Consider the following 23,929-nt stretch of genomic DNA (forward strand, 5'->3'; position numbering starts at 1 on the left):
GAGATGTGTGGAGGAGAATCAGATGGAGAGGAATTACAGAATATGAGCTGCGCAAAGACAGTGAATTAGTCCAGTACTGCCGTCTATGAGCTTATGTCAAACGCTCTTGTTACACTGGTCAATTTCCACACGCACAATGGCCAAATTTCCCCCTCGACTCCTCTGACACGCTCTATCTGACTGTTCCTGCTTCTAAGAGGCTTAGAGGAAAAATTTAGGTGACCTTTAAATAATCAGACATACTAGAGCAGAATATCTGCTGTCCAAAAGCACAAGAGCTCAACTGTCTGCTGCCCAAATTTCAAAAGAATAAATTTGATTTTGAGTGTCTGACAGGCACATAAACGTCTTAGAAAAACAACACAACTAGGTTACATAAATAAGAAATTGGCTTTAAGACAAAATAAGTGTCGGATTTGTGACAATCCAAAGCTGCCTCAGTCAATTTAGTCATGAAGAGCTAGACTTTCAACTCTCACCATATACCTGGCCAAGAACATCTGACTGACATGTAAATCAACCAATCACAGTTCACTTTGTTCTTTCATGCTGCTTAGAGGCGGGTTTACCTAAAGTAGATGATTCCACAATAATACACTGAAGAGGAAAAACTCTTCTTACACAGGACAATCCGAAGCATCTATATTCAGAAACGACAATAAACATATTTAATTTGAGCCAAAACCAAGAAATACAGAGGAAAAATGGAAGATAAGGCTAAAAAGATGGAAGATAATAAGACAAGTGTTTTTTTACAGGTTTGTTGTTCCTAGTTTTCCTGATTATTCTTGCTGTGCTATTTTTAGTGAGTCCTCCATTGGTCGCTCAGAGCCGCCCGCAGGGAATCATACACAGGCCTGAATATAACAGATTAAACTGTACAGGATTGTGGGATGCATTTATTACTGGAGCAAACACACAATGCCCATCTTCATGTGTGTCTGTTCATAGAAAGTGTTTTAGCGCAGTGAGGGTGATTTTATGTACAGGGACTGGACTGTGAACGTTCAAGGCCTTGAGAGAGCGCTGATGCAACTATTCGCAATAAAATGTCAATAAATCTCTGCTGTATCCTAAACAAGTATGTCAGACAACAGGAAAAATGTGCATTATTTTCTTCCTCAGAGTCTCATTTTTATTCATCGTTTTAATGTACATATTTATTTATTTTATCCATTATTATGTTTGGCAAACACTTACAAAAAGTGCATATAGTGAACGAATAAATGGCCAAATATGACAATAATTGTCTGAATAATAAATGGCTGATATTAAAATTTTATTTTCTTAAATAAATAAATAATTTAATTAATCTTAAATGTTACTAGTGAATTAAGGCATCATCACAATTGTAGTGCTAATGCTAATATGAAAAATAATATTAACGTAACATTAATAATGACATTAATGTAATGACAGAATAAAATGAGCATGCATTTACATTTAAATATCCAATCAGACCAATCAGCATCCAAAACCGTATCTATGCGTTTTCTAAAATACAGGCCAGCAAAGATGAATCGGTGACCTCGCAGTGGAGTCGTTCCCTTTCGCTAATAAATATGAAGGCAGAGAAGAAATTATAGACTTAACAAAACACTCCAGAAATCCTGTTATTAGTCTTTTTGTTTCCCATATTCAGTCTCCTGGCAAAAAGATTAGACGATTTTAAAAGAACTGCATAATCTTCTTTAACAGCTTATCAAAACTTTAATGATTTGCTGATAAAGTGCACAAATGAAGGCGCTGGTAAAGAGGATCAGCCCCACAGTGCAGTGCAGTGATTAGAAGATGAGAGCTGGGAAACGAAAAATCCCATATCTGCCTCGTATTCACTTTGAGGGGGAAGAAAGTCTGTTTCAGTCATAATCATCTGAAAAACATTCGGCTACATGAGAGCTCTCGCTCTGGAATCCTTGTACTTTGCTTATTTACTTGTTTATTCGTGCACCTCAGTGGAATATAGCCATCAAAGCATGCGTTCATAAAGATCAACAATTTAAATGGTCATGTCAGCATGCTTCTTTTACAAAAATGTATAATGGACACCACAGTTTCTGCTAAAATACAATAGCGACTGCTTGCTATTCTAATGACTGAAATTAGCCAAATTACCTTGCTAACACCTCAGCTAATAGCAATTACCTTGTTAAGAAAAGTTGTTGAGAGACTTACTGGACAAGAAGAAAATCTGTTGAAACACTGATGGAATCAAGCCAAAATAGTGACCACAAACAAAACTCTAGCAACTACCCGGCAAGCCCCTGACAACCACCAACAACAACCCCACAACCAACAACCCTAGCAACCATGCAGCAATGCTCATGCAAAAACCCAAAACAGTTTACAAAGTGACACATTTTCCTCAGACAATATAGTTGTTTCTACAGTAAAACTGTGTTCATGTGCTATTAGCTACTATCACATCATCAAAACATGAAATTGGAATGACAATTTCATTGTAAATTATAATCTACATTTTTACAAAGCTCCAAAAACAAACCTATACATACAGTTTCCAGCTGAAATGAACACTAACGGTGGTAAAACACTAACAACTTTTATTCCTGTTGACACAAATTATTATCTATTAATAAACGTATTTTTGAGTAGTTTCTTGCATAGCACATTATGAACTCAAAACAGTTTTACCATAGTGCATTATTTGTAATACATTTTGATGTTTGCATCACAAAACCAGCTACATATGCATTGTTTTTCCGACATAGTAAACTTGCTCGGCAGCCCACCTGGTACAGCACAGCACTTATGATGCGGTGTATCGGGTATGAATCTTGTGAAAAACTAAAATGGCATGATTGCTTTATCAAATCCATTTTTACCCCAGGTTTGCTTTTGGTAACACTGTTGGTTGGGTTTATGCTGGGTTTAGGTAGAGGTGATTCTTAACAAAAACTCCTGTAATATAAAACGTAATTAAAACACCTGTTTTTAATAAAATTGAACAGTTTTTTTTAGTGCCACTCACTGGATATTTCACTTTGAAATTGATGCAAAACATGCAAGAAGCAATGTAATATCGTTTTGCAGAAATGTCACCACAGGCACGTATTCCAATGGAATTTATTCAGATTTTATTCAGATTTTACAGTAATAATAACTGTTGAAATTATAGTATTCTGGTGGAATACTAAGAGTTGTAATTGTGTATTCTCACTCATATTGTGTTTAGACAGCATGGATGGGTTATTAGATCTTAATGATGCTTGAAGAAACACGCGTGAATCACTGACGCCTTTGGGCCATCCGCTGTTGAAATTCATTTGCAAACACGAAAAATAATGTCAACAAAGCAAATGTCAGCAAATGACATTTGTCATAGCAAAACCACAATGACCTGTGACCTCACGACCTTACATTACAAATCACACTGCTAATAGATGGACATAGAGACATGGGAACTGAAGCCACACCAAACATCTTTGAGCATTAGCTGTACACACACACACACACACACACAAACATACACTCGGGTCAAAAGGAAAGAAAGAAAAGACATGCAGACAGCGGAAGTGTGCGGTGCTGGTGTGTTTGGTACGGGGCAGATAAAGCGTCCTCTTACCTTTGCTGTAAACCACACAGTTGTTCTTGTTGTCGTCTGCTCCCTGCCAAGTCACATCCAGCAGCCACCGAGGGCCTGCGTTCAGCACCAGCGGGACGTGCGGCCGGTGGAGATAACTGCGGTAGCTGAAGCACACACACACACACACACACACACACACACACACACACACACACACACACACACACACACACACACACACACACACACACACACACAAATCATTAGTTTATTTGGGGACGATTTAGCAACAAGCTCATAAGCACAAGGAACTTTATGATTTTCAACAGGACTTAACAATAAAGATTATATGTTTAATTCAGATTTTTTTCTTACACTTCCAACACAGGGAGTATAGGTTTTGGGTCAGTTAATGACCCTTGCTTTCTCACTAAATATTTTACATGCATTGATCCTGCACATAATTTCTTTTTATGAAATGCAAATGTTTTCTGTGATGTATTCTACAATGTTGTTGTAAATTCTGCTCAATTATCAACAAGATTATTATACATTTTCTGTTATTTATTAATTAATATTTAGTTTTGTTAAATGTCGAAAAATGAGTGATTGTCTTGAAAGCATCAGTAAGAATGGGTTAAGCTGTATTATTTCCAGCTAGTTGCATGTTTTTTGTGTGTAAAGATAAAAATACACACACACACACACACACACACACACACACACGCACACACACACACACACACACACACACACACGCACACACAATAATAAAACTGAATTGTTTAAGAATCTAGACCAAAAAATAAGACAACCAGTCTGTCCTGTGGATGAGAAGAGGAGAATTCTGGGATATATACTGTATGCACACATGATGAGAAGTGACACTGAAGCTCAGGCAGTTTCTAGAGTTTAATGGTGTGTTCAGTATCAATAACCTCTCCACCAGCCTAGCGTCCTCTCATGTAACTCTGGAGAGTGTGGAATTATCAGCCCAAATTTTTCCCAACGATCCAGTTTCTGATCTCTCTGATTACTGCCTGATCTCAGGTGCCTGGGAATAGCAAAAAGAATGCAGACGGCTTTCGGTGAGGAGAAGGCGAGCGTTCAGGACTGAACTTTGGCCACATTGTGCCTCCCTATCGCCACCATCTCACTATTTCCTGCGACGGGCCCAGAAGAATTTAAAGAATCAGTATCCATTTCAAAGGCCGATTGAGGTTACGTTTTTATAATCCTCCGGCAAATTATTCCGAATGTGTAACGTCATTTTTCTTTTCTGGCCAGGGTCGAAACGCGCCGCTTTAAGTTCTATCTATAAGGTGAAAGCGGTAAGATAGAGAAAAGTTACTTAAATGCACTCGCACCCTTTTTGTGGAGAAAGGGCTGCTGCTGCTGCCCGGCTATTCTCTATGCCAGTTTTTTTCTATTTCATTTTTCAAATGGCTTTTTTTAAAGGCCAATGAAAGCCTAGAGAACATCATCTCCTCACTCCGAGGCAGGATTGGTAGAGATCTTGGACAGCTGTTACAGTAGCCCATTACTGGCAGGCAAAATGTCTGTCTTTCTGGGCCATTAGACGTGACGCCTCAGGCACACCTTCATTAGAGTGCAGCAGAAATGGTTTAGCTAAGTGAAAATGGGTTGGAGTCACTCTCAGGCGCCTCACGTGACATCATTTCCTTTCCTGAGTCCACATCCCCTGCAAGTGCTGAGCTATTGCGATTTGCTCCTGCAAAGTATGCATTAATGACAGATAAAATGTCAGAAATACACCGTCAAACTATATGTGAGAAGGAAGTTTTGCTCAATGGCTGCTCTTTCAAAGCTCATTTAAGCATCAACTATGTTACAGATTATATTCTTTAGGAGAAATAAACAAATGGCATATACAATTATAAAATTAATGTGGGTGGCAAAATTCAGATTACTGAGATTACTCAGTACTACTGAGAATCTACTGAGAAATCTCTCAAATTTGTCTGCAGATTTGCTAAAAACAAAGGTTTCATGAAGAACCTTTAATGTTCCATTGCACAAAAGGTTCTTTATAGTAGAAAAAAAAGGTTAATCAGATTATTAAAATGGTCTTCACACGATAAACAGGGTAATTCAAGAACCTTGCACTCATGGTTCTACTGTGGCATGGCTGGGAAACCCCCCTTTCGAAACCTTTAAGGTCTTTGCACACTGAGTCTGAAATTCTTGGACATTAAAAAATAAATACGACCTCAGGTTGTGTCAATCAGGTTTATACACCGAAACTCCGAAACTTTCGTCTGTCATAAAAAATTTGGATCAGGTTTGATTTTCTATTAAATCTCAACCACATTAAGTAGGGCTGCACAATTAATCGAATGCTATTGTCACGTGCATCTCGTCAGTAAAGCCGCTTCTGTGATTAGTAGTAAATCTCCAGCACATGCTTTCAGATGGAGCAGCATTTACTACACAGAGCCGTAGTTCACTGACAAGCAATGTAAGATCGTGTTCATAATCACAGATGATTTAATTGCATTAAATCAGTGAGAATTTCAGTGAGAGAGCGCCCTCTGGCCTTCGGATGGAGATTTACTGCTGATCACAGAACTGTGCTTCACTGAAAGATACACATTACAATCGTAGCTTCTGCCTAATCGTGATTTATTGTCTTTCGATTTAATTTCAATTAATCGTGCAGCCCTAGTAGTAAGCATTTTAATAGGAAAGTATGACAAACACAAAAAAAAAAAGTGCATATGTAAATTTCGGACTCGGTGCAAGGTCCATTACTCTTCAATAAAATTTCTTTATTGGTGTTGATCCTTGTTTCATGAAAAACCTTTAACATCCATGGAAACTTTCCATTGCATAAAATGTTGTTAAATTAGAAAAAGTTTTGTTAGATTATTCAAATGTTCTTCACACTAAAAAAAACAAACAAACAAAAAAGTTATTTTAAGAACTTTTCACTGGAAGGTTCTTTATGGAACTTACAATGGTTCTTCTGTCATCACTTCAAAAAACCCATTCTCACAATTTGAAACAGAGGTGAGAAACTGACAAAATAGTTCCTTGTGATATTACAAACAGCATTTTCTCAGCAGATGCAGAAATCTTGAGAAAAGTCTTTATTTGCTCTTGATTTAATTTAGGAGAAACAAATGACATATTAAAAGATTTGCATGCTTTTTATCCATTTGCTGTCCATCTAATTTAGGAGAAACAATTGAGATGATTTCAAGATTCTTTCAGTAAAGCCTTGTCGTAAAGGGTGTTTTGACCCTCACCTGGCAGTCTCACCCACCTGGACGTCTATGTGGGCGTCTTTCCCCACACTGGCAGTGAGACAGAGAACACTCAGACATTTAACACTGCTCCCGTTTCACATCTCAAATTAGCCATACAATAACACCTTATATCCAGGCTGACCTGAGAATTTTACAGGCCTGTCAAAGAGCAACGGAGACCTTCTGATTGTTGCCACGACAACTATCTAAAATGAGAATCGGATTAACCCTTTCTCTGATCCCCACCGTCTGGAGTCATCTCTTATTCAGAAGCAAAGGTCTGCCCAGTCTCTCTCTCTCTCTCTCTCTCTCTCTCTCTCTCTCTCTCTCTCTCTTTCTTTTAAGGCCCAGAAGCTCTCCAGCCAAAGCAGCTAATGATGCAAGTCATGAAAAAAAGGGGGACACGTGTGAATTGTTACATGCAGATGAGTATCATGTGATGCAAATCCTGCTATTCATCAATATTATATTCTGTATGCAGTAAGCAGATGTTTTAAAAGGTGTCTCAAAATATATGACATGACCTGCATGTTTAATTCAGTGTGGCTCTGTTATGGCTATTTTGTATTTTAATGCAATTTTGCATAAAATATCTTTGAGTATTATACATATACATTAATGATCAGAAGTTAAATAATTACAGTTTTTGTTATTGTTTTTGAAAGCAGTCTCTATTGCTTATCAAGGCTAAATTTATTTGATCAAAAATACAGTAAAAACTGATTTTTTGAAATATCATTACAATTTAAATGAAACATTTTCTATTTTAATTGAATTTAAAATGTAATTTATTCCTGTGATACAAAGCTGAATTTTCAGCATCATTATTCCAGTCTTCAGTGTCACATGACATGATCCTTCAGAAATCATTCTAATATGCTGATTTGGTGTGTAATTATTATCAGTTAATAAAAAAGAAACCTCTAGTGCAACATTCCCAACAATTCCAAACTTTGCACAGTATACATACTGTATACTATACTATTCTGAGTTGATCTCTCAGAGACCCTTGCATCACATTGCATCTATTGAAACTGACCATTTGTTTAAAAAATTTAGTATAATTGTGATTTTAGCACTAGAATGATTTTAAGACATTAAAATATCAAAGACAGACTGCAATATGTTTGACTGAACAATCTTCAAGGTTAATAGCATTAAGGGAAAAAAAAGACTGCAACTGAACACACACATACCACAATAAACCAGGAGATAATGTTTTGCATTCTCTCGTCGACGTACAAGTGAAGCGAAAGCATCTCTCATTTGCAGACAGATGCTGAGGTGACGCTTGATTTAAGACCTTCACTGGAGGCGCTGTGTGTAAGTAACAGATCTCTAGTCTCACTCCACTGCTTCACCATCTCTCTCTCTCTCCATGTGTAAGAGATACAGTGACCAAAACAGTGTAGTCAGCGAGCGAGTGATTACAAACTGATGCTCCAAATTCGCCATAAAATGAAAATCAATATTTCCACAAGTTGCTGCAACATAAAAGATAACCTTCATTGATTTTTCACAACTTAGGCCTGTGTGATAAAATCTAATATAAATTTTCAGCTGGTCGGATTTGGATCAGAGCAGCGAAGCAGGGGCTGCCGATAAGTTCCTCGCTAACATCCCTCAGAGTTGGCTTTTTTCCCTCCCTTCCCTTTTTTCTCTCCTCCACCTCTTTCCGAGCTGCGGCTGTACTATTTATAATTGGCCCGGTACGAGCGAAAGCTTCTATCGGGAATCAGCTCTAATTTTTATTACGGAGCAGCTAAAGCCTGTTCCAGATAATTTGGAAATTTCAGGGGGAATTGTGATGGAGCTGATGGCAGTGGCGCGGAGGCCCGCAGAAAGGAGCTAACCTGTAATAGCCTGTGTGGCAGCAGCTGATTAAATGTTGCCATAGATGAAAGACCCGCCATCGCCGCAATAAATTAGCCAATCACACAAATCCCAAGTCTCCGCTAATCCGGCCTTGATACCCTGATCCTCTGATCAGCTGAAGGAGGTGAAGGGAAGAAAGTGGCTGGTGACACTGAGAGCCACCCTGACTCCAGGCCTGCGTGTAAACAACGGGCTAATGATGGCGGTGCTGACTGACCGCTGCAACGCTCACGGGGCCACTGGAAATCCCAGTGTCCACGCTAGACACTCTTCATTTCTGCCACCAAACTGCACGGGAAGAGATTTAAAGCAGGTTGTACCTTTTGATTTGAAGCCTTTGACCAAAATCATTTAATTCAGCATGAGAAATATGGATTTGTCACATCTACATTCTCATGGTAAACACTCCACTCTATTTTAATCAATCAAGAATATATGCATTTATAAAATTGTAGTACATTTAGAGTATACATATGTATTAGACCAACTTGAAATTTCTGGCTTTTGAGATTTCTTAATGTAACCAGTGAAATATTAAATTTATAACAAGAAAAATGTTGGAAATGAAATGTCTCACAATGTATTTGTAATGTCAATTTATGTAAAATAAAGTGTAAAAAAAAAAAAAAAGGTAAATATAAACAATAAATACATATATTCTAAATATTTGTTTAAATGGTTAGAAGTCACATTGGGATAAAAAAAATAAAATAAGTAGTAACATAAAAAGGCAGTAAAAAATAAACCAAATTTTTACAAAGATACAACAAAAGCATACAGATAAAATAGCAAAAATAGCAAAAAACTACCAATAATAAGAAATGCCACATGACAATGTTTATAAAATTAAATTTACACAATTTTAAGCCAAATAAACGGCTTTGTTTGTTAGATTTACGTCCTTGGATATCTGCATTTTAATGTGTTTTCCTATATTAAAATGCAGAGACTCAAGGACATAAATAAATTAAAAATGAATTATTTTGAATTCTATTTTAGTTTGAATGAAATTCCTGTAGCTCAAACAGTCAAGCATGTCACTAGCAATGCCAAGGTAATGGGTTATATTCCCAGGGAATACATGAATTGCATACCTTTAACGTAATGCAAGTCGATTTGGATAAAAGTGTCTGGCAAACGCATAAATGATAGATTTTTTCCTTTCAAACAAGCCATTCAGAACCTTCATTTTTGCACCTCCTGATGTCCAGCCTTAACTCTCTCTCACACACACACACACACACATAAACACACACACTCAGACTGTATTCACAGCACATTCTCACAGTGCACCCCTCTCTATATGAATATATGAATGTCGTATGTCAGGCTGACATGTGCGAGGGTTCGAGGCAGAGGTGCAGGCTGAAGGTGAGGATAACAGGACCGGACCTGCTCTAAGACTCTGTTTACAACATAACGCACCCTCGATACGGCGACTTCAATTAGTTGTTCACCGTGATGAAACAAATTGCATGTGGTCAACTGGAAATTTCATTAAGGCAGATTTTCCTGCAGCTCTCGTTATCTCTGCGTATTTATATTTCCTTGGGCTTGCTGGACGGGTGAGTTGCGGGGGACATTTTTTTCCCCCTTCCACGCAGCAAACGTCCAAATCCCCTTCACATGCATCCATACGAAATTATGGATTCTTTAAAAATAAACCCTGATGTTTCTCCTTTTCATGTTCTGTTTGATAAACTAAATAAAGCCCTGTATTTTTTTTCAAAATCACTATCTAGCCCAGAAAATATATTCCCATGCCTGTCATCCGTTCCAGCCTGCTCTTTTTAAATGGCAGTGGTTTCATTGCCTAAAATGAAAAGATACCTCCTCCTTGGTGCCGTCTTTGCTGCTACTTTTTTTTTTTTCGAGCGAGCATCTGCTATTGGGAGGCTAAATAACGGAAATATGCAAAAAGAGAAATTGCACGCTAATTCCCTTTGGAGATAGATCTTGGCGCCTGCCCTGTCATAAATCAGAGAATTTCGATATGAAATGAGGCAAGCGGCTCTAATCATTTCTGCATTTCAAATTGGATCACTGGCTCAATCGCTTGGCTTTTAAACTGCTTGCCTAAGAAAAAATGAGATGTGAGATAAAATGGAAAAAAAATCACACCCCGCGCCCCAGTTAGTTTACTGCTTGAGTGCAAAAGAATGCTTTCAGCCCCCCTCCTCCTCCTCTCTGCGGCTTTCTCTTTTCAACTTTGTTAAATTGACTTTTTCGTTTGAAATCGATTAAATTGAGAATCACTCCGGCTCTACCAATCTTTTAAGGAACACCCATTGAGGTTCGCTCGGGCCTATCGTTTTGCACTGTTCGCTGTTGCTATAGGAACCATGCATATTTATTCAAAATCACCTTGCTTTAAAACATAGTTCGACTCGGTGCTGATTTAATCGCAATCTTTTCTGAAGACAGAAATGTGTCCTATTTACCGGCTAAACAATGGCAAACAGATTCAAATGGCTTTTAATCGAGATTACGAACAATGGCGAATAAACAGGACATGCTATACAGCATGTTTTGTCTGTCATTTCATGTTTTCTTTGTCATGTCGCATTTCATGATATTGAACGTCTGATTGGTTTATCTGATGAATTACAAAATGAGGGGTAGATGCTAGCCAGGACCTTACATCTTACATATACATCCATACCTACTTTTGAATTGAAGCGTCAGGCACAGAAAGGTTTCAGCTCTAATGCCATCTGGTTTAATGAGCACTTAGCCTCCAGGACAGGAGCTCTTCCTGTCGCTGTCTCTCTCCTCCAGGGCTGAACGGTACAGTCAGAGGGCTGCTGGGGACTTCATTAGCACATGCACCCAGAGATATACTGTGATGGGCCAGATTTATAATGGCACAATATAAAAGAAATGCACTTAAAGTGATAGGTCGCCCACAAATGAACATGCTGTCATCATTTACTCACCCTCTGTATGCCAGCTGGATTTTGCGTGCAACCTAAAAGAGCTGTAAAATTGTTCTTTTCATTTGTGCGCTATGTAGTCTCGTGAAGCTAATTGATAAGATTTGCATGTGGAAAACACAGAAATTCAAGCCTTTTATCACAGACAATCACTGAAATCGCAGAAGAATAGAGTGTCAAGGAATCATGGCAGGTTTAAACACCATTGACGATGGATACAAAATGCAGAATAATTTAAAAGAAGTAAAAAAAAATACCTTTTATTTCACAAAACAACCATACAAAAATAATAAGTCATATGAACTACTTTGATGGTACTTTATAGGGTTTCTTTTTTTATTCTTTCTTTCTTTTTTTTTGACATCTTCAATAAATATGAAATCACAATGAACTTAAAAGACAATGTAAAAAACAATGTCTCCACAAAAAATACAATAAAATAAAATAAAATACACATAAAATATATATAAAAACATATAATAAAATAATAAAAATATATAATATAATAAATTAATTATAATTATAATATAATAAAATTATTACTCAATAATTATTTATAAATTACAATTATCATATATAATAAAAATAAAACAAATAAAACCTAAATAAAAAAAATATACATATATATACTACAACTAAAAACAATATGTAAAACATAAAAACCAAATAAAAACAGGGGTTTATCACATCAGGTGAATAAATGATGTAGTAAATAATGACAACAACGTCATTATTACATCAACTCTTTAATCTCTTTAAAGTGTGCCAATATCTTAAGTGGATAGCAATTGCCATTGTGGAGATGCAACAATATTGGGCGTCTACAAATTAGCCTGAAATTACAATGAATAAAAACAGCCACACAACACAACCTGAACAAATTCAAGCAAACTTGAAAAGTAAAGTGTTCGATTGCCCGACTTGTGTAAAGTTGAATGCACTTTGCACATAACTCGCATGCATATTATGTTCAGGGGACATGGCGACGCTGAATTCATAATGTTTGCTTTGCATTGTAATAATGTCTAGGAGGCAGAGGAACATGCCCTGTTCTTGTGCTCAGATTCAGCTCTTGAAATGGCGTGCCTTCCCCATAGATCCCCCTATTTCAATTTAAATTTCCACTTTGAATCCAATTGCGGGATTCTTTGATCTTTGCATGCAACTTGCAGTCGACTCCTACAGCAAGAGCTAGCTATTGGGCCAATAACAAGGTGTTCTCTGTACATCCCGTACACCTGTACAGATATCAGCATACCTGGAGGCCCGAGGAGGCAGGTGGCATCTGCCGGGCAACCAATCGCACAAAACGTCATTGGATTGTGCAGATTCCTCTCATCGTTAGATGCAAGGAATGAAAGCTACGCTATCAGATGTGATACAACCTCTGAAAACTAGAGTGAACGTGGGTAAAGAAAAGTCTCAGCATGAGGTTGCAACCATTTGCATAATCTTCCAGGGCAGCATTAAAGCGCAACGTGATTTGAGATGGGGTCTTCCTAAAATTATTCTCGATATTGAGTCATAGGTAAATAAATAAGAGTGAACTCCGCCCCCCTCTGAACGCATTAGACGTGAACTCTCTTATCTCTGCTCGCCGACCGTTAAAGCGAGGGTTTGCGGGGCTGCGTATGCTCTTTGTTACCCAATTAGTTTACTGTCGACCCCCGTGGTCTAATTTTCCTGTTTTGACAGGCTCGTACACCCTTGCCTAATGTGCTAGACCACCGGGACAGACGGCCAGACGCTGTCCAGACTTCTGCAGCCTCTATCAAGCATTTCTATCTCACAAAAGGCTTCTGTGATAGCGCACCAGATGACCGCTGCAAAAAATCTGCGATTTTCACACTGAATACTTTCATTTAGTGCTGCTCCTCCATCTGGACTGGTTTGATGAGCGCTTGTGTGACAAAAGAAGAGAGGAGATGAGGACCTCGGCTGTGGCCTCTTGCCTGTGAGGAAGCAAGCGCAAGTTAGGGCAAGTAGACTTTGGGCGTTAAGTTTAACGTATTAGAACTCAAAAACTGAAGTGGTGCTGGTGAACTGCTGATATAACACAACTCATTTGCTAAAAGCGAGCCTAACTTGGCTCAGAGCTCAAAACTAGACAATATATCACAAGTTTATTCACTTGAAAGGCAATTTCAGAATCGATTGCCAAGACTGGCTCATCGCACACTTCAAAATATGCACATGTACGTGAAAGGACGGCCAACATCTCCTGGATTTCGCCACCAATTAACCATCTCCGCTTCACATGGTGGAATGTTGAATTCCAACAGGGGAATCGAGATTGCAAGTGAAAACTATTGTGGATTATCTCGGCTACTTTTCAAGGAAGTTGTTTCAGTGTCCCACAAGTGGAGTCTTGATGGTGACAGATGGCAAAGCAGCTGGCATCGCTCAAACTCTTCTCCCTTGTGCTAGATTTTCCCCCTCAGTGTTCGCCGTGGATTCTGCCGTGGCGTATTCCAACACCTTTGGCAAGACGTGGTGCAAACCGAGGGAGACAACACTGTGGACAAACTTATGTTGTTTCTTGCTAATTCAGATTTGATTGAGGTTATGCAAAATATCAAACTTCAGGGTGCTTTAGGCGGGTGTTAGTTTTTACTTCTTTACAGACAAAAAAAAAAACCTTCTCAAAGCAAAACCACTGATGTCAATTCATATGTTAGCCCTAGAAATTGCATGTGACAATTACAGCTTACTGTTAGCGAGGATCAAACTAGCAACCGTTCAGTTACTAGCCCTGAGTCTTAACCACTACACCACACTCTACTTTGCTGAAAAGACAATCATGGTGTCAGCAACAGGCTTCTTAACTAGCTTAACCAGCTGTCTCACCAGCATCAAACTACCATTGACCAAGATAAACAGATGATCAAAGGGAGAAATGTTTAAATATCTAGTCTGAAAATACAAGTTCAGAGTTCCCAAAAAGATACAATTTATATTCATGCTGAATTCATACATTTAAAAAATTTAAATAGTTACACCATTTTCGATACATACAATTATTTAAATCACTAGCTGTAACTGTAATATTTTGGAAAAAATATGTTTTAAGACATACTTTACGTTTTTTTTTTTTTTTTTTTTTTACAAATATCTTGAACTCAGAAAATCATCTTTATCTCTTTTTTAAATCATTTTTTTAAAAAACAGATTAGTAAAAAAAAAATAGTAATAATAAAAGTTTATGCCAAACACTTTCCCTAAGACTTACAGCTTGTAAATCTAATACTTTTTTTACCTTGACCTTCACTAGCACTTTATGCTCAAATATAATATTTTTTATAATTATAATTTTAATTCAGAAATCGAAAACAATGTCTGCATGAAATTATAGAAGAGTTGCATTCAAGTCATTATCAAGTCCCCCCCCCCAAAAAAGCATGACTTCAATGTCTCTGTTCTTTTCATAAAACTAATCAAATACATTCATTAAGACTTTTAACATAGTGTTAGCTTTAGTGCAATTGTAGAGCAGCTCCTGCTCTTTCTGTGAGTCCAGATGGATGAAAATACCTCACACGTTCTCCCTGACGGATTCCTGGTTGCTAATGTGTCCTCTACTGCATTAAGAGCGTGTGTCTCTAGAGTATCAGCCAGTCTCAGTACTGATTTGAGATCGCTTGTGCTCTTGAGGACCACCGAACATCTCCCCGGCTCCTGTCAGTGGCTCCATTAAGGGAAAATGAGCAACCAGTTGTGCAAAGTTATCCACCTTTTACTTTACAGTGAAACCGCCACAGAAGGCTGTATGCAGTGATTCCACCATAGTGCTTTCATGCAAAAGTAGTAACACGATAAAACACACAACTACTTGATAAATTAAGCATTAAATGTAAAAATCATAACAATCACAAATAAACAGTTCAATAGACTAATGCAATGCTGTTCTCCTGCTAAAATCTTGTGGCCTACTTTATTTTAATGTATACCATAAAAAAACCAAACTCCACAAATCGCGACTAAGCGTAAAAATGAATCACCAACGAGCCCTTGTCAAATGACGTCTATGTGGATGTATCATTCACAAACTTGACACCATGAATTGTGACGCGGCGTTTAACGGTGTCTTCGCCCTGATTGTGCTAAACTATGTAGCCATCACTTCAGTCACAAAGCGGCGGCCGCTTATCGCTTTCCCTCCATATCTGTTTGCCTGTTTGGGACATGCAGTGATGAAGAGGAGAAGGGGGAAATGTCAGGTTCACTTGTAGATCAAGTCGAGCATGTATTATCTCAGCTCTAGTCATCTGTGGCCCCGGCAGCCGCTGGCGCTGTGAGGAGAAAACACACACCCCCCGTTTCCTGTCAGAGAGCTGGAGATGGGCTGAGAGGATCCCTCCGAGAGAGAGAGAGAGAGAGACAGAGACAGAGAGGAAGAATAAATCCCAAACACCCCTCTGCCGTGAGGTCGTGACCTCAGGTCCCCTGTATCCCCTTGGGCAGCACTAGTACCACTGTGTGTTACAATAGTTTCATTAGCAGTGTGAGATCAGACAAAAAATGGGCATTGAGAGGATTCAAACATGGTTCTCTTACAGTCTAGAACAGGATTTCAACACCTTCTGACCTATGAATTTCGAGTTTTTTTCCATTTATTTATTGAAAATGTATATAGACACTACTAATGCAATCATACAAAAAGCTAAATCTCAATAAAGATCCATATTTAGCACAGAAATGCTCATAATAATTAATTTTTCTACTAACAGAACATAAATAAATTAAAAAAACTTCCATATGCAGCTGAACCACATGAAATCTGTGCAATTTTTATCACATTTTTCTGTGCTGATTGTGGGGCAATATAGTAGAATTATGGGAAAAATAATTCAATATTTTAAGTAAAAAAATATGCTAAATTAAATAGCTTTACGTCATGTAGTTGCACTACATTAGATTACATTAAGCATTATCAGTTTAGTCAAAATATTTGATAAGTTATAAGGTTTTAACAAATCTGGAAGTGCTATCAAATTAGCCGAAATATCTGATAAATGTATTTTGTGATTCAGTATTATGATAGCAGTCAAGTACGCCTGCTTAGTTTAATTTCATCACACTGATGATACTTGAACCTTGACCAAACATTTCAATACAACTTACTAAATCCCAAAATCTTATCTATATCACTACATTGATTATAAAATTTCATACATCTATGCATCATAAAAAGCACGTTCATCTTGAATTCCTGAACTCAATGTCATAATCTTGCACGGAACCTTCAGTCATATCTAGATAAAATATCTGTCATTTAATAATTAGTGAAGTAAACATTCTTCAAAGAAATAGACTGATGGAGTTTATTCCAAGCTTTTTAAGCTATCATCACTGAAAAACACAAAAGCAATACCTCAGTCAAAGCCTATATGGCAGATTTTATATTTAGGCATGCTATCACACAAAAACAAATCATTTTTGTTTATTTCCTATTTCACTTGCACAAACATTTGCTAATCTATGAATTTATTGGGTTTATCAGATTTCAGTTTTCAGATTTTATCTATTAAAGACGACACAAAGAACACATCACCTTGGGCTACAGATTTGACTCGTTTCATTCATTTTTCATTATGAGCATGATGATTTGAATATGAGAATGTACATTATGTTGAATTCTAGTACCTTGAAACGCAGCAGCAGAGCACGTAATTGGTAAAGCTGCTGGATCAAAGATATGAATGCTGGACCTCCTGTGTCTTTACTCCAGGGTATCATAACCCCTGCTTAGTGCTTAGTTAGCAAGCTTTATATTTATTAAACAAGATCTATTCAAATAAATATGACTCACAAACAACTCCATTAAAAGATTGGCCTAATTTAGTTTTTTAATACACAAGTATGGTCTTATTGTACTTATTCCAAAAGAGAAGAAAGTTTATCTTTATAAACTTATTTCAAAATGTAATATTTCAAGCCTTGTCCTCCAACCATCTGTTATATAGAGAACAATTTTCACAATCCAATCAATTCCTGATGAATAAAATGCCCTACTTTATATAGTTTCACTTAGAACTATGTCACAGAATGAAGGGTCGTGAACATCGTTTCGTGTTAATGTTAAAGGGTGTAATGTTCGAATTTCTCTTTAAAGCTGCCTTCAAGTCATGTCGCAATGATTGTATTTGGGAATTCAGTGCACATGCAAGTCACAACATCATCATAATTACCAGCAGGAAACTCTGGATTTTCTATGAACACCAACTTTCTGAGTTAGGTTCATGTCATTTAAAGAAACATGGTGAATAATAAATGGTTTTAGTCCAAAATGTAGCGTACTATTTTGCATGCTAGAAAATACTATTGATTCACAGGTGACAGGCTTGTTCAGCACAACTACATTTCCCATCATTCTCTGTAAAAGATTTCTGAAAGAATCACCCGTTTAATGTGCATGTATTGTGCATGTATTTCATATATATATATATATATATATATATATACATATATATATATATATATATATATATATATATATATATATATAATATATAGAAAATGATTTATTAAACTACTAATATCCAATCAATTGATTGCACATCTGAATTTATGATTTCTGAAATTGCTAATATGCACTTCCCAGAATGACTGGGAATAACTTAAAGGGATACTCCACCGTTTTTTCATATTAAACTATGTTTTTCCCTTAACTAAGACGAGTTGATACATACCTCTTTCCAAACACCTCCACGTTTTCCCTATTTAAATACAGTTACTCAAGTAGTGTAACTCGACCTAGGACGTTGACACAAAACAAAAAGTCCTCTCACTCGAGTAACTGTATTTTAAATAGGGAAAACGTGGAGGTGTTTGGTAGCTTCTCTGCTTGGCCCCTATTGAATGAACTGGGCTAAGCTAAGTGCTAACAAAGTTTTGCCGCAAGACAGAGCGATTTAGTGCACGCACTGAGACGAGAGAGGTATGTATCAACTCGTCTTAGTTAAGGGAATAACATAGTTTAATATGAAAAAACGGTGGAGTATCCCTTTAATATTAGTGGTAACAGCATTTATTTGAAATCCAAAACTTTGGTAACATAAATTTTGATCAACTTAATGCATCTTTGCTGCATAAAAGTTTTACTTAAAAAAAAATCTAATTAAAATTACTGACCCACAAACCCTTGGCCCTCATTATTAGAAATCAGTGTCTAGTTTGTTCTATACTGTTATTTCTTTTCCAAGCAATCATACGATTGTTTGTCTGGTGGACAATAAGGCCCCATCTATTTACACTGTGCCAAATATAGCGAACAGGGCATCACAGAGACTTGAACGTGGGCTTTTTTCCATACACAAACACATACTTTCTCCATAAAATGTATTTGCGTGTTGATTTTACATGCTCTGTCACTTTTTCCACTCACACTCAATCAGACGCTAAAAGCAGAGCCATTTTCATTTCAGCAGTCCGAGACGTCAGCGGTCTAGTGACTTGTTAAAGCCCAGCAAAGTAATTGATGCATGCAATTGCAAATTGGTTCCCCGCCTAAACTTCAGGCCTATTATTTCATTAGATAAAGCCACATTTGGGTTGCCAAAATAATTTTTTGTGTCCAACAAGGAATTACAATCCTGTTAAAGCTCTCGAGCAGGCAATATTACAAATGGGGAGATATTCTCTGATAAATATAGCCTCGGATGTAAATAAGATCTATATGAGTATGACGTGCCAAGTATACAGCTGTGCGAGTTCTTTTGCTTATGAGCAAATAAACCCTACTTGCATATATAATTAGATGTAAGTGTAAATAATTGGTTATGCATGTGCCAACACGAGGATGATGTTTGTCTGTGTGCGTATGTGTGCGCTCTATTCTCAAGTCCCACTGATTCGTCTTTCCAGCCATGTTGAATCCTCTTTTCTTATCAGAGCAGTGCAGGCCTGCATCAGGCGCTCCTTGCTATGACAGAGGCTACAACAATAGGCATGCGATACCGCTGCTTAGCGCTGCGTTTCGGAGGGGAAACCTGCCACAGGCACAGATTAACAACACACATACACACACACATACACACATTCACTCTCTCTTCCTTTCAAACACACACACCCACTCCCACAAAATAGATTGCAGCCACCAAAACAAAACATTTTTCCAAAGGCCCGGCTCTTGATTAATGAAGTAATGACAAGAAGAAAAATATAATTTCGGCATGAAAAAAATCCACTGCCACTTGTTCAAGTTTGGGACGAACAATAAACCTATAGGAGGAGGAAGAGGACAGCAAAGAGGAGGAGATAAAGCTCAGTGATGGCTGGAATTATTCCTCCCGCTCATTCGATACACTGGTTCATGCGGAATTACAGCATAAAAACAATCCAGGAGCCCAGTTGACACTGGTTCACTCTCTGACGGGTGCAAATGAAGACAATAGCATGTCATTTCTGCCGCCGTGGACACTCCACAAATACAAACACAAGCTTCATGCACCAAAAGAGTTTGACTGCTGGTTTAACACTCATGCTGGCTCATGAATTGCTCAGAAGATGCTCTTTCATAGCTCAAGAGACTTCAGAGTTCTCTTAATTTCAGTTGTTTCTCCAACAATTCCTTGGGAAAAATAAAAAAGACTTGGAATCCGAACAGTGTTTTATCAAGATTTATTCTGAATGTCTATGGTCTTTTTCTCAGGAGAAACATCTGAAGAGCATTTGCACTCAATTTAGTCTCACTTCTGGGAGAAACAAATGAGATAAAAAGACTTTTATCTTCCTGTGGGTGCCCCTGAACATATTACTTAATGGTCAACTCATGTTTTTATTTTCAATCTAAAAAACTGCTTAACTCTTCACGCAATATTTACCAGGGCTGTGCAACATTCAGAAATGAACTGAGAATGCCTTTCCAGTTTAAATTCAACTGAGGTAGCAGCAAATTGTAGAATTAAACTGAGCAGACATGGAAATAAATTCATTTAACTGCAATACAGTAGGTATATATATATAATATATATATATATATATATATATATATATATATATATATATATATATATATATAAACATATTATACAAGCTGCAAATAAAAGAACACTTCTCTTTTTTCACTTTTTTTTTTTCATTTCTCATGTTCATTCCACTTTAAATATTCCAATTCAACTTCTTGTTGGATGTTGCCAATTCAATTCAAATTCATTTAAAGGGAACAATTCTTAAATTATTAATTTTGCACAATCCTGATATTTACTCAGAAGTCACTCAAAATCAGAAAAGTCCTCCATCGACAAGGCTGTCAGTAAATTCAGAATAGGTAAAAAAACAAAAAAACAAAAACAAATAGAGGACAAAGATCCTGCTTGTTTATCACTGCTTCAAAGCTTTAAAATTAGAGAAATGCGCATTGGAAGGGGCCTGTTTGAACTAAAAGCCATACTTAATTAACACTTAAAATGGAAGGGGCCTGTAAATCTGCAGTTCATGTTGTTTCCAAATCAATTATTAACACTTAAAATGGACACTGGGCAGTGAGAGAGGCGCAGAGCCACAGGCCGCAGTCAGGGTTGAGTCCAGGCCCAGTAATTACTGTGATGAAGACACCTGCTACTCAATAGCTTCGACCCACACCGGCCGCCCGGCCCCCAGATGGCAGACATTTATGTCTGAGTGTCATTATTAATTTGTGTTAATTTGGTGGGGGTGGACAGGCTCGTCGCTCACCTGCACAGGGGCTGCTGGGTAATTGAGCTCTAATGGCCTGATTGATCGGCAGGAGAGGAGAGAGCTCTGGCGACTATCACTCAGCACAGAGAGGAAGTGCTCTGTAGACACAGCAGTTCAAACATCCATCGGACACTGACACCACAATGTATCTTCAATCAATTTGCAAGTCATTTTGGTCACATTTTAAAGAATGACTCTGTTAAAGCAGCCTGTCTCGCAATTTTATTCACCTCTTCAATCATTTCAATTCCTCAATTATTTCTGACTTGGTGTAGGAAATATGATATAAAAAGAGTGTCCACTTTCACGCTAGGTATGATTCACTGTTCAAACAGCTTTTGAAGATCCGGTCCAGAGTGTTAAATCAATAACTGCAATCTTAGAGAGAGACGACTCACTGAGTCGTGAATCATTTGGGTGAATCGTTTGAATGGAACAAAGATGGATGGCATCCAGACTGGGGCATCTGAGGAGTTTCATGTGTAAACACGGCAGAGCGTAGCATCGTAAACTCCCAGAAGCCCTCTGGTTTCCACTGACTTTTCTGTACATCAGATGTGCGATTTGCCCTCTGCACTGATAAGCCCTTGTCATGTGACCCTATCTCTGCACTGCAGATGCCAAGATCTCTCTCACCTGCTCACCCCAGGAGGGCGACATCAATCAGTCCTAAATGCTGGATGCCCCCCAAATGCCTGTCCTACTTTAACATATACAAGAGACGGACACACTAGATATTTCATTTCTATTTACTTTCATTCATAAGCACACTCTTAAAAATGATTGGCATCAATGTTTCCATTATGTGGAACCTATCTATTGCACAAAAGTTTATTAAAAGGTTATTAACTGGGAGTTAGCAATATGACCAAAATCTTTATTTGACAATATGATTTAATGATAAGAATATATATCGATATATAGGTTAGGCTGCCATCACTTTAAGACCTAATGCATGGATCCAATTTAGTGAAACACATCTGGTTTCTTTCCCATCAGTTTCTGTTCACTAAAAGGGATAGTCGACTCAAAAATAAAAATTCTGTCATCATATTTTAAATTACTTCTAAAATCAAAAAAATAAGACTTTAATTCTATGCTAAAAAGAATATTTGTAAGAAAATTTATTACATTAAAACTTTAATTCTAGGTTTGGGGGACTTTCTGTCAGCGAAAGTATTGCATTGAGTTTTTATCTCTTTTAACATCAAGCATGATACACACTTTATTTTTTCATTCATGCATGCTTTTTTTAATCACTCTAACACATCAATACTTTTAAGCAGTCCTGCACATTGCATGGATATATATTTAGTTAATAAAATAAATATTGGCATACCACACACGCATATTTTTGACCAGCTGACTTTGGCTAGGAAAGACACCATATTTAATTTGAACTGAAGAATAATTAATAATAATAACTTTAATAATAAGTTTTCCAGTTAATTGTTTTAGAAGTCTTAAACATGTAATCATACTGGATAACAAGCAGCACTAAAATATAGTGTGACTGACCCACTCAACCAATGCCGATCTGCCTCAGCATGCTGACTACATTCAGACTACTAACTTTGACATTTGTAGACGTCATTCTTCAATTTAGCCAATTTCATTCAAATCAATAAACCAGCAGTCAAAAAGACACCTCTTTAGATTCAGTCCATATCATACATCTTATATAAGCAGAGTCTGCCTTTCTCAGATCAGACACTTAAGAGGGTGACACGGGTGAATTGGAAATTCAACAGAGTGTTTAACCACCTCTAAAGGGTCAACATTCATGAAGATAGAGCTTTCTTTCCAAAGACATCACACTTAATTCAACTTCAAGGTTTTTCATGCTCCTCTCTGACATTACATTTATTAAGCCCGTGAAACAGCACACAGTGTTTGGTTTTATAAATCATTGCTTACAATGTTTTGTTCTCTTTCATTTTAAAGCAATAATGTACCCCATATTGGAAGTATTTACCCACACTTACAGTATGCACTTCCAAACCTCTATGTAAGTTTTACAGCGAAACACAAAATGAGAAATGTAAAAAATCTTTATAACTGAATTTTCCTCTTCAGATGTACTCTCTCTTCAAATACTGGCAATATTTGATTCAGTTAAACAAAAATATATTCCAATTTGTGTGCACTTTCAAGGGGCAGTACAGACAAAAAAGAAAAACAGCTCAAAAGTATAAAATAAAAAAATTAATAAAGTTATAAGTTAGAGTAATCCCACAGAATTGGGCCTTAGAGTCCAAACTCCTCGCAGACTGTTCCTTACGTTTCTTAAGGATAAATATGAGATTCTTTACAATTTTTAATAACTATTGCTTAATTAATCCACATTCAAAATGGAATGTTAAATCCTAAAGGATTTCTCTTTGCGCCTATGTAGTTAGGTCAACACTTTCCTCTTTTTTGCTATTTCTTTAATGGCTGAAGGGTCGCAATGACAGCTTGAGCGTAACTGGAAGAATCAGCGACAGCAACATCAAATCTAGTAGATGTAATATCAGTCAAGAGTTTAGTAATAAAATGTGCAAATGAAATGGTTAAAAGTACAAAGGAGGTCATTTTGAGGTCAGTTTGATGCTGGAATGTAAGTAGCTCTGGGTTATGATCTATATGTA

General features: G+C 37.2%; 1 protein-coding gene across 4 annotated transcripts in view; it reads right to left on the bottom strand.

The window, feature by feature from the left end:
• The window catches only part of LOC109071881 (zinc finger protein ZFPM2-like), a 143,489-nt gene that overhangs the window by 50,059 nt on the left and 69,501 nt on the right, over positions 1–23,929 (bottom strand). For 3 of the 4 annotated variants that reach the window (XM_042741601.1, XM_042741598.1, XM_042741602.1), the window contains 2 exons: positions 19,472–19,479; positions 3,584–3,687 (listed from right to left, as the gene is read on the bottom strand). In XM_042741601.1, coding sequence (XP_042597535.1) covers positions 3,584–3,687; positions 19,472–19,479 — 112 coding nt within the window. The remainder of the gene's footprint in view (positions 1–3,583; positions 3,688–19,471; positions 19,480–23,929) is intronic. The other variant, XM_042741600.1, reaches the window with a different exon arrangement.

The sequence above is a fragment of the Cyprinus carpio genome, chromosome B16 (genome assembly GCF_018340385.1).
Source record: "Cyprinus carpio isolate SPL01 chromosome B16, ASM1834038v1, whole genome shotgun sequence".
Classification (NCBI taxonomy): Eukaryota; Metazoa; Chordata; class Actinopteri; order Cypriniformes; family Cyprinidae; genus Cyprinus; species Cyprinus carpio.